The following is a 12,218-nucleotide window of genomic DNA, read 5'->3' on the forward strand; positions in this document are numbered from 1 at the left end:
TTGTGGTAAAGTTTCTGTTAAGTATTGATAAATATATGCATTTTAAATCATCTTTGTGGTAAGACATGACTATGGGCTAGATGATTTTGAACATTTATTTTAAGTTGTGAATCCTTTATATGATTTTGCTGTCTGATTTTATTTGCAATAAATATGCCAACATTTTAACAACAAATGTTATGTAGAAGGTTGCCTGCAAAAAGAGGGGCGTAATTTATCAGCTATAATATGGTGTTTCTGAATTTAGGCTTATACTATCGCATAGTATATTAAATAAATTAATAAATCTCATCTACCAGCCATGTACGATGCACTCCGCCACCCGTTTCTTCAGACCGGGATATGAAATTTATTGTGCGGTTCGTCGGTAAAGCTACATTTACACGGTAAGCATCAGCTACTCAGCCGCCCGCCCTGTTCAGGCTATCCGCTCACCTCAGCGCTCTTCCCGCCGTTCTAACTAACGGTTCGTCAGTCCGCTGGTCTATTTCCTCCCCTCCACCCATCTTACGTTCGTTCATTCGCCCTCTCCTCCCACTCCAGGCGGCATTTCCCGTATTTTCAAACCCAAAGCGTGACAGGTTAGGTGGCAAGGTGGGTTTAATTAATCTATTAAACTCACTGAAGATTAATACATAAACTAAAAGCTGGATTGTAGACATTTTTTATAAGCATATTTGTGAGCCTGCCTCTTTGTTATTAAATTCAATATAATTTCAGATTTTTCTATAACTTTTCTTCTGGTTAACTTAGAAAGTGAGCTATTATTGTTACAGGTTAGTTTTCTAAACTACAAAAAAGCAACTGTTAGGGATGCTCAAATATGAAAAATTGGACTGATATTGATATCTGATAGTAACACCGGTATTATGCCAGATTTACCAATATTTCATTTTATAATTTTTTTTTATCCGATTACTCGATTAATCGTAAGAATAATCGATAGATTACTCGATTACTAAAATATTCGTTTACAACAGCCCTAATATATATATATATATATGTTTTTCAGCCAACGAGTCCAAAATCCGATGTGACATTCATCCATGCTGCAGTGAATCCGTCTCTCTTTATAGATATCTCCCTCTTCTTCCTCACATCGTGTCTTTAGGAAATTTAAAAAACAAAAACGGAAGATTTAGGATGTATCTTACTTTTGACAGAGTGAAAGAATATAAATAATAGTTTTTACCACCTGTGTAAACTTTGCCGGTGAATGTTATAACACATAATACAAGTTTTAATATGTGTTATATTGTTTCATTTCTAATATAGGCCCTTGTGTCAGATAATCTAAGTCAATGTTAGAGAATAATTAATTTTTTTAGATTTACAGAATCTCAGTTAGCCTTCATAGCGGGGCTGAACCCGTATTACACTGTAGCTAATATTAGCTGGTATCTCGCCGGTGGACATAAATAAGTAAAGTAATATTCTAATCACAATATATACACAATAATATGTCCATCTTACTTGTGAAATGTTGTCTGTGGAGCCCTCACATCAGTAATCCATCAACCAGAACAACAATATCCCTCAGTGCTGAGGCATCTCCTGCTGTTTTGATTGAGCAAAGTAGGAGGGTATGCTGCTCCAAGATGGCCGCCGTATTTCCTGCGCCGGAGCGGCCCATGAGGCGTCTATGCTTATATTATGTCTATGGTTAGACCGGGGGACGAAAACGGGGGAAGCAATACGGGATATTTACGACACCTTCACTGGTCACACTCAGAAACTCATCTACCAGCCATGTACGATGCGCTCCGCCACCCGTTTCTTCAGACCGGGATATGAAATTTATTGTGCGGTTCGTCGGTAAAGCTACATTTACACGGTAAGCATCAGCTACTCAGCCGCCTGCCCTGTTCAGGCTATCCGCTCACCTCAGCGCTCTTCCCGCCGTTCGCTTTCAACCAGCAGCCCCGGAGGAGAAATGCTGCTGTACTCCAGGCATTCCCCCAGTCATTTTAAGGATGCTTATTGGTTCCCCAAAAACGATAAAAAGTCGGGCATTATCATCAATCAATAAAATCCCCACGGGCCAATCTTGAAGATTGGACTTTATGCCGCTGAGACTTTGCTTTTGTCAACAACTCAGAGGCGGAAGTGAGAGCTCCTCGCAACGCAAATGAAGTCCCGGCCGGAACACGGTGCGCTAACTAATAAAACATAAATTAACAAAGCTTCGAGGCAGGTAAATTTTCCTCGAGGAATTTTAGTAATCGAGGTACTCGAATCATTCGAGGAATCGTTTCAGTATTTAATATCTAGGTGTTTTTATGGGAATATGGATCTTTCAGATTATTTTGGGAAGCAATTTTGATCATATTTTACATTTTATTGTGTCATGTAGCACGGCCGCTGGTCTTGGTCTTGACTCGGTCTCAACTTCCCTTCCCTCTTGGTCTTGACTTGGTCTCGGACCCTAAAAGTCTTGGTCTTGTCTCGGTCTCGATACACTCTGGTTTTGGTCTTGTCTTGGTCTCGGGTTAGGTGGTCTTGAACACAACACTCCTGTGGGGATTTGAGTTTCTCTGCGTGTTTATTTTAGGTTCTGTTTCTAGTGAGTCTCTGTTCTGTCCTGTTGACCCCCTTGATTGTTTCCAGGTGTGTCTTGTTCCCTGATTACCCTCTGTGTATTTAATGTCACCTGTGTTTCTGTGTCTTTGTCGGGTCCTTGTCTAGTTGTGTTCGTTCTGTTTGGCTGCCTGCCTCGTCAGAGTTTTTTCCCAGTTGCTACCAGAAGTGAACCTAGACTTCGTTCTCTCTGTGCTGCCTGGGTTTTTGGACTTTGTACTGCCTATTCCTCATTAAATTCATAATTTTTCTCCACACCAACCTTGGTCCTCAGCTCTGGAAAGAATGAAAAGACCACTGCACTGAACCCCATTGAAAATGTCATGGTTATTCCACAAAATATTTATTTCTGAACTCTTCCTGAGTTAAAACATTAGTATTGTTTCTAAATGAATATGAACTTGTTTTCTTTGCATTAGTTGAGGTCTGAAAGCATTGCATCTTTTTCATAATTTTGATCATTTCTCATTTTCTGGAAATAAATGCTATATTTTTGCTTGGAATTTGGGAGACATGTCAGTAGAATCAAAGGACAATGTTCATTATACTCAAACATATACAGTAAAGTAAGAGAACTGATAATTTTGCAAAGATCTCTTAATTTTTTCTAGAGCTGTATATACTCAGTTTGGAACAGAATCTCAAGACCACATCATACCTGCCAATATATTTTAACATTAATGAAACAAGAAGCTGTGGAGTGACACAGTCCCAGAGGGGTCTGGGTCATGCTCCTCTGGAAACTAAGATAAAATCTACTCAAAGCTATACATTTCCAGTCATTTGAAGAACATTTGACTAAATTCAAAGGATTAATAAACATAAAACCAGTTTATTATCAAGGTTTCCTAAGTATTTGAAAATCATACTTAGAAATTGAATTACCCTTATTTTTATCTGAACATTATGTTCAGATAAAAACATGAAGGATGTTTAAAAAAAAGAAAGAAAAAAAGAAACAACATTCTTGCTTTTTTCTTTAAACAAAAATGTATGTCAATTTATGGAAAAGTAGACATGAGTCAGGGTTTTGTTATTTCAGTTCACAATTCATGAAGTGAATAAAACTCTTTTCTATTCACAGACAAAGAACCAGCCTAACCCTAACATTCTGTACTGTTCTTTAGTTTTACCTTATTTAAGTGACTCCAGAGAGGTTTGGGTAATTACAAAACAACACAGCAATCACTAATCAAACTTCAAAAAAGGTAACCTCCCATCAAACACTACTGGACACAGAACCATCAAGAGACTCTAAACACGCTTATTGACAAACTCACTGAATCTCCCGTCCTTGGGTATCCCGACCTCACCCAACCATTTATTCTGCATGTTGATGCTTCCCAGGAAGGGTTGGGAGCAGTTCTATATCAGAGATAGAATAACAAAATGGTAAATGGTTGCCATTGGGTACGGATCTAGAACACTGACCCCACCTGAGAAAAATTATTCCTAGCACTTAAGTGGGCAATATGTGAAAGATTCGGAGATTATCTGTATCATGCACCTCACTTCACTGTATATACAGATAATAACCCCCTGACCTACATTCTCACCACAGCCAAGTTAAACGCCAACTTGCAGATTTCAATTTCAACATTAAATATCAACCAGGCAAACACAATACAGATGCAGATGGCCTCTCTCGCATGCCACTGGACATAAATGACTTATTGCAGCAATATACAGAGGAGGTGACTCAGGATGTGATTAGGGCGTCAATTCAGGGGGTGACTGTGCTTCAAGATGCCCCATCTGTCTGAATAACCACAGCTCACATCAACACACTGGACTTAGCAAGTGATCCATCTTCACTTACATTGCCTGCCCCAATAACACCAGGACAGATCAGAGAAAGTCAAAAGAAAGACCCTCTCATTGAGCGAGTCATGTATGAAAAAAGCCAAGATCAATTCCACCCCAGAGGACTGGTGAAAACCGAGCCTGCAGATGTCAGGGTGCTCTGGAGGCAGTGGCAAAAAGTGTATATCAGCAATGATGGGATCTTATACAGAAAAGCAGGACATAATTCTTGGCTAGTTTTGCCAAAAGATCATCATCTGTTAGTGTTTCAAGAATTACACAAAGAGATGGGTCATCTGGGGGTCGAAAGGACTCTCAATCTGATTCGAGACAGGTTTTATTGGGTCAGAATGCAGCAGGACACAGAACATTTTGTGACCCAAATGTGTGAGGGTCTAAAGTCAAAACAACCACAGAGAGCAGCCAGAGCACCACTGATGCCCATTGTGACAACACGTCCATTCGAACTGGTTTCAGTTGATTTTCTGCATGTAGAAGCCTGAAAGCAAGTTTATGAGTATATTCTGCTATAATGGATCACTACACTCGCTTTGCACAGGCCTACCCCACAAAAAACAAATCTACAAAAACAGTTGTGGAAAAACAATATGATGACTTTGCCCTTCGCTTTGGCTTCCCAGAGAAAATCCACCACGATATGGGGAAAGAATTTGAAAACCAGTTTCTGGCTCAATTGCAGAGGTGTTGTCATGTGCGAGGGTCTCACACTACCTGCTACCACCCACAAGGTAACGGACAAGTGGAGCGATTTAACAGAACCCTGCTGTCTATGCTCCGTACGCTCACAAGTGTGCAAAAAGCTGACTGGAAAAAGTTATGTAAGATGGTGCACGCATATAACTGAACCCGCAGTGACACTACAGGCTTTGCTCCGTATTATCTGCTCTATGGACGATCCCCACGTATGCCGATGGATCTCCTGGTTAACATACAGCCGAATGAAACACAGTAAAGCTATGCTGAGTATGTTAAAGATTGGCAAAGCAGAATGCAAAGCAGAATACGAGATCGCAACCAAAACCCCCACCCGTTAATCAAACAGAGGGAAAAAAAAGGTTGTGGAGCTGACGTGCGGCCTGGGGGGCGTGTGTTTGAACACAACTTATCAGAGAGAGGAGGTCCTTGTAAGCTCACATCCTTTTGAGAGGATAAAGTTCACATCATCACAAAGAGAAGAAGTGATTTCAGCCCAGAGTATGAAGTAGTACCAGAAGGAGGTGGCAAAAGTCGTGTGCTGCATTGGAACCTCCTGGTCCCCTGTGACAGTCTGCCAATTGACAACCCAGAAATGGACTCAAAAGTGGCAAAAAGGACTAAAAAGACTAAGTCAAATACATCTCCATGTTATCTTTGTCAACGAGAGAAAACTTCAGACAGTTACAGGGATGAGGAAATGAAGCTAGTGTGCTGGTTTTCTCCTGCTCAGCACAGTGGTTACTGGTCAGCTTAAACCCAGATGCTGAGTCATTTACACCAGACCTGTCTGACCAAGGAAACACACCAGAAGTGAATGAACCTTGGACTAATTGAATGGACAACATACCAGAGCAAGAAAATGGAGGCCAAGATACGGAGCTGCACCTGGATCTTTCTGAACCATCTGCAGAAATACCTTCTGAGGAAGAAGAGGATCCAGTTGTACCACCATCTGCATCCAGCTACCCAAAGAGAGAACGTCACCGCCTGAGGATGCTGACCTATTGTGCTCTTGGTGAGTCAACTATGGTGGAAGTAGGTGTTAAAGAACTACCTGTGAGTATGATCCCAACCGGAAAAGAACTTTGGTGACCCTGGGTAGTTCTAGGTGTTGAAGAACAGAGTTAAAGACACAGTGTATAAAGGTTCAAGAACTGCATTCAAAAGAAAAAGACTATATATGAACTCTCCAAAGACAATGTATTGACTGTGCTTTCGAGACAAAAGACTGGTATCAGAACAAAAGAACTGTGGCTGAAATTAAAGTTCTGTTACACTAGAGAGACGATCTGAACAGAACTGGAATTAAATGTAACTTGAAATTTGTAATCTAAAGTGACAATATCCTCTGTTAGTGGTGGACACTATTACATTAATATGAGGGTAATGAATGTCATGTTAAGTAGATTACTTATAACATTACTTTCAGTAAAAGGGTCATAGGTGATGTTAAATGCTTTAAATGTCATAGGACATTTTTTAATGAAGGGGAGAGTGTGGCACACAGGCCATTTTGATGGTAAATTAATATTGTTTTTTGTTTATTAATACTGTTTTGTGTGTGTGTGTGTGTGTGTGTGTGTGCGCGAGTGTGTGTGTTACAACTAGTAAGTTGTGTTGCAGTTTGACGTGGTTGCGGAGGGGGTCAGTATCACTCCGTCGCTGCTATGAGACGACGGTTGTGGAACGAATGTTTCTAATGCCTGTGTAGCGATACGGCTAACCGAGTTACTTTGTAACAATTATTAAATTAAAATGTTGCAGACTCAATCACAACATCTCGCTTAATTGTTTGCCACAGTTACATTTTGCCACTTGACTTACCCATTGCAGAAAAATCGCTAAGCATAATACTTTGCTGTGCAAACTGTTATCTGAATAAAGGTACTGATGATATAAGTTTGCCCCCCATATAGCTGGGTAAAAAAAATATATAACCGTCTTTGCTGTTTTTTTTTGTTTTTTTTTGGAGGTTGGTTCTAGACCAAATTTTTCATGGGGAAAATTGTAGTCAGCGTTTTTTACAGGGACATTTGAAAAAGAATCAAACAAAAAACAGAGCAATATTTCATCATTTGATATAGTAAGTGAGCCAAAGAGCCACTTTTGTCTCCAGAAATTCAGGTTGCTGATCCTGATCTAGCAGATGGAAAATGTGATACTATCTCTATACAGCAGCTAAAAGTGCAGCACTAATTTTTAATTCATTGTTAAAGTAAAATTATGACGTTTAAAAAATCACATCACTGAATATTAACAAAATATATTTATTAGTTCCCATGTTCACATGTTGCCCCCCTCTAGAACCGCCCATGGGCCGCAGGTCTGGATCTGAAGCATTTTTGGTTAGCATGTTTTTTCTTCGTTGATAGGAAGTCAAGTTATCCAAACTGGTAAATCACATTAATAAAATAATAGTGAAATAATACATTAAACGAACACTGACTATTGTATTCGTACAATATATCAACATTTCTGAATAAAAAAACACAGAAAGCCATAACAAACTCCTTTGATGTAGAAAATATACGTACTATTAATCTATTAGTATGATTTGTTCTTTAAATGGCCATTTACATTACTTTAGCTAATACTATTATATATTAAATAAAGTATCATCCTCTAAACTCAGCATCCTAAGCAAGTAGTCAATCCATAATAGTCTACTAAAACCACAATAAGAAACTGAATCAAAAATGTTCTGTACCAAATCAGCCTCAGGACATCATTGACTGATGAAGAGAGCTGATGTCTGGTTCTTTAGGTTCTGGCGGGTCTGCAGTGTTCCTCTCCTGATCCATTCTGTCTGATATCACACAACCCACTGTGCACCACTGAATATCGCCGACCCATTTTTTAAAAATGCCCCTATTCAACGTCACTGAAATTGTTTAGCCTGAAATGTGCGTCTTCCCACTTACGTCTGTATTTTTGCCAGATGTTTTGCTTCTAAGGACTGTGGCGTATAGGGTAGACATTTTAAAAAGACGCGGGTTGATAGCAGCTCACCGCGGCTGCGTAGTGTCCTCTCTAGGCAACTGTGACAACACTGTCTGTCTGTAGGGGTGGGGGAGTCCTAAATATTTCCCGTGTTTTGTTTTGGTCATTATTATCACACTTGCGTATTGTTGAGATGTGTGATATTTGTGTCCATCAGAGATTTATAAAAATACGGAATAAATCACGTCCCGTATTGATTCAATACAGGGCGAAGACAACAACAACCACCTGTAATTTTAGGCTAGCTTTAACTAACCTGAATATTTACAACCCCCAAGTTGATACACTGATATTACTTACCTACTGTCTTTCAACCACTTTGAAAAGCTTTTCTTCATCTCTCCAACAACTATATCCCTCCCCTTTTCCGTTTTCTGTTTTGTGCCCTGAAGTGTTTTGTCTGCCACCCCATCTTTTGCTCCCTGTTGTCAAGTGCACTACTACTGTTCAAATTTCAAAGAAAGAAAAAAAACGCACCCCAGCGCATTCTTGAAGGGGCACATGCCCAAGAAACCTGCGTGGGAAGTGCTAAGTACATAAAATGCTGACTAGAAAAAAAAATTACCCAGATCATTTTTGTGCCCCCTTTAGTGCAGCGCCCCTATGTAGCACTGTATGCAAGGCTTGGGCCCCTAAGCGTTCATACCCACTTTTTGTGCCACTGGTACTGAATTTTTTCTCAATTTCAGCATTTTTGATAGTAATTTCATGCTCTGAACTTGGAGCATGGTTCCAACAAGTCACTTTATTTTCCAAACCATGTTCTGAATTCCACTGAATTACTCTTAAATGTTTTTTACCAAGAGCTTTTGGTAAAAGTTCTGATGACTCACCTTGCATACCCTTTGCAGTGTGTTAATTTTCCTTGTGATTGATGACATACACTCACAGAAGCTGGACTGAAAGAGAATGCAGAAAACTCTGCTGGAGAAGTCTGGTATCAGGGAGAGCTGGTAGAGAAATCTGGAACAAACCAAATGAGATAGCAGGCATTTGTAAGATTGCTTCTGCCAGCACAGGATTGCAGATGTGCATTTTAATTAAAACAACTCTGGAATATCTGTCAATTGTTAAAAATTTTATAAATATATTTTCATATCATTTTCATGTTTCAGTAAAAGTCATAACTAAATACAACAATTAGCCATCTAGCCATGGTTAGTCATAATAAAGACAAGTCAACAATGCACTTTTTCCTCATAAACAGTGCACACATGTGCAGAGCAAAGAACATAATTCAAGTTCAAGGAACAATTTAGCCCAGTAATTAAACTTCAGTTGGTGGGAGAAGTACTCACTGTTCAGGTTTATCCAGAGGCTTAGCATTCTCTTTGTCTTTAGAGGACTTTATGTGCTTTTCGATTTTGTCCAGTTCCTCCTGTTGTGCTCTCTGTGGGAAAAATACAAGATTCTATGCACAATATGGAGTAATCATTGTAGCAGCAAAAATATGTATTTAGTGTTTTGTTCCTGTTCCACTGCAGCAATAACCATGCAAGAAAACAGTCCATAAAAACTAGAAGAAAGAAAAACAAAATTAGAAGAATACATTTTATGTTTTATTGATGCCCTTAGAAATTGTAATGTTATAGTGAAAGTGCACTCACCTTAAATTATAGTTTTGTTTTATTTTATTTTATTTTTAAATCCACATCTAAGGTTTTTGCAATTTGCTTTCTTTAAAACTTTAATTACACTTTATTTTATATATAAAGACATGGTAGAATCTCTTGTGTATGAGTTCATTTTTTTTCCCCTTTTTCTTTTATATTGTTATGACTAGCATCGTAACAATATAATTATGGTTAATGGTTATGGTTGGCAAGCAGAAATACAGCAAGCAGAAAAGGGAGAAGCAAAGAACAACAAAGCAAAATATCTATTTTTCTTGACAAAAACACATGTTTAGGGGAAATGAAAAAGAAAATATATACATTACTTGATGGAAAACACGTGTAAGGAAAAGGAAAAACTAAATATATACTGTATTTATGATTTTATGTCTTATCAAAATATATATTTATGCTTTTATTTGTTCCTTTATTTATATATTTATTATTTTATTTCTTATTATGTCAGTTTTGGTCCTCCAAAAATATATTTATGCTTTAATTTCTTATCAAAATATATATTTATTATTTTATTTATACATTTATTCTTTTATTTATATATTTATTCTTTTATTTCTTATTATGTCGGTTTTGGTCCTCCATATATATATATATACGACGAATATTATAGAGCGACAAAAAGCACAAAAGGAGTACTGATCTACAAAATAATTAACAATGTGACAGAACGAATAACAGCAGTAGAGATCAAATAACCAAACAAAAAGAACAAACAAAACAAACAAACAAGTATGTGTATGTAACCCAGCAGCGTGAGATGACACCTCGCTGTTCCTTGTTTTCTTTAAAGGTTTTTTGTCGGAAGGAAACTTGAGGCAGGAATCGGACACACATGGCGGTTAACATCGTGGTTCAGACCATTTATTCAGACCAGCTGACAGCGCAGCGGCTTCGCCTTCAGAATTCACAGCAAATACTGCGTGTCAACATAAGTCTCGTAACGCTATTATTATTATTATTATTATTATTATTATTATTATTATTATTATTATTATTTTGTTTACAGATACAACAAACATACAACATAAAAAAAATAAGAAAGACAAAACGATACAAAACTAACTACTTGTATATTAAAAGTATCATTTGGCTACAGTGAGGAGCTGGCGGTCAGTATTGCTTACCTTCAGAATTCACAGCAAATACTGACCGTTGAGCTGCCAGCGCACAGTAACAGACGCCAAGTACGGCGTCCTTCAATGGACACACTTTATCAACTTCCACAACCCAAAGAACAAATTTAACATTTTGGTGACATGCGCTGACATATTTAAAGCAGCGCATGTCACCAAAATGTCCTTCATATACATTAAAAAAAGATACATTCAAAACAAAAACAAAACATAGATCTTTTTCCCATTTAGTGATCGGAATTGGAGGCGCATTATTGCTTGACGATTTTAGTTTATATAGTTTGGAGAGTGTTTTTGGAGAATTTGCGATTTTATTGATGCTATCGAGTAGGGATGGTTGTCCTAGGTGAAAGTTATTGATGTCTATTTTTGATTTGATGGCTGGTTTTAATTGATTATATTGAAGAAATGTATGTATTCTTAAGATGTACTTACTTTGTAAATGTCAAATCAGTATTAAGGAAGCTAAAAACAAATATTTGCTGCCTTGTGAGGGAAATATTCAACTGTAGCTCCTTACATTTCAAAAAATGTGGCCATTGCAAATAGTTGATGTAGGAAGAGTAAAAAGTCTAAAATCAACTTGACAACTTAGTTGTGTTTTTGGAGGCTGAAGTCTTTACACGTCACAGCTCTGCATTAGTAGGCCCTCACTTAATCAAGGGATTCAACATTTAAAAAAAAGACAATTTTCATTAGAAAATGACAAAAATCATTTGTCATGATTTTTAAAAATTGTCATTTTTTAAAATGACAATTTTAGGAATTTCCTTTATAAGCAAATTCCTAGGACAGAAAATGCATCTCAGATGAAAGGGTGTACACAAACAGCTTAAAAAAACCAAACCTGATTCTAAGCTAGATTTATTGATAAAATCGTGAAGGCTTTTAGAGCCAGTGATTGGGATGACAAGCAACATAACCTGAATGGAGGAAATTTCTGTTAGCAACTTACATTTTCATAAAGTGCTTGCAGGGTCTCTGTGTCCACTACATTGTTGTCCAAGTTCAAGACGGCTAGAAAACAAAAAGAAAAGTCACTGCTCACAGCTGTTTTCAAAGGACAATCCATTCTAAAGAAGAAACTTCATCCCAAGATAGTATAGGATATTTTCCAATATTCTCTTTGATAATATTAATCACATCAATTGTGTCAATATGGTAGTTACAAATTAAAAATCTTCTAAATATGTAATTTATAATTCTAGTTACTTTCAAGTGTTTAAAGGAATACCAACCATATCATTTAGTATTGCCGTCACATTGCAATCTAAATTTTTGATTAGGATTAGGATTATGATTTGTATTGACAACATTTGAAAACAGAAAATCAGGTGCTTAGTTTGGAGTCACTTAT

At 37.6% G+C, this 12,218-nt stretch overlaps 1 protein-coding gene across 1 annotated transcript in view; it reads right to left on the minus strand.

Annotated features, from left to right (window-relative positions):
* The window catches only part of fmn2b (formin 2b), a 60,101-nt gene that overhangs the window by 34,175 nt on the left and 13,708 nt on the right, over positions 1-12,218 (minus strand). Inside the window, exons 5-7 of the mRNA XM_088016422.1 lie at positions 11,817-11,878; positions 9,396-9,487; positions 8,931-9,060 (exon numbers count right to left, since the gene is read on the minus strand). Coding sequence (XP_087872548.1) covers positions 8,931-9,060; positions 9,396-9,487; positions 11,817-11,878 — 284 coding nt within the window. The remainder of the gene's footprint in view (positions 1-8,930; positions 9,061-9,395; positions 9,488-11,816; positions 11,879-12,218) is intronic.

This window comes from Poecilia mexicana, unplaced genomic scaffold (assembly GCF_051168715.1).
Source record: "Poecilia mexicana isolate PSO_F unplaced genomic scaffold, ASM5116871v1 scaffold_19, whole genome shotgun sequence".
Lineage (NCBI taxonomy): Eukaryota > Metazoa > Chordata > Actinopteri > Cyprinodontiformes > Poeciliidae > Poecilia > Poecilia mexicana.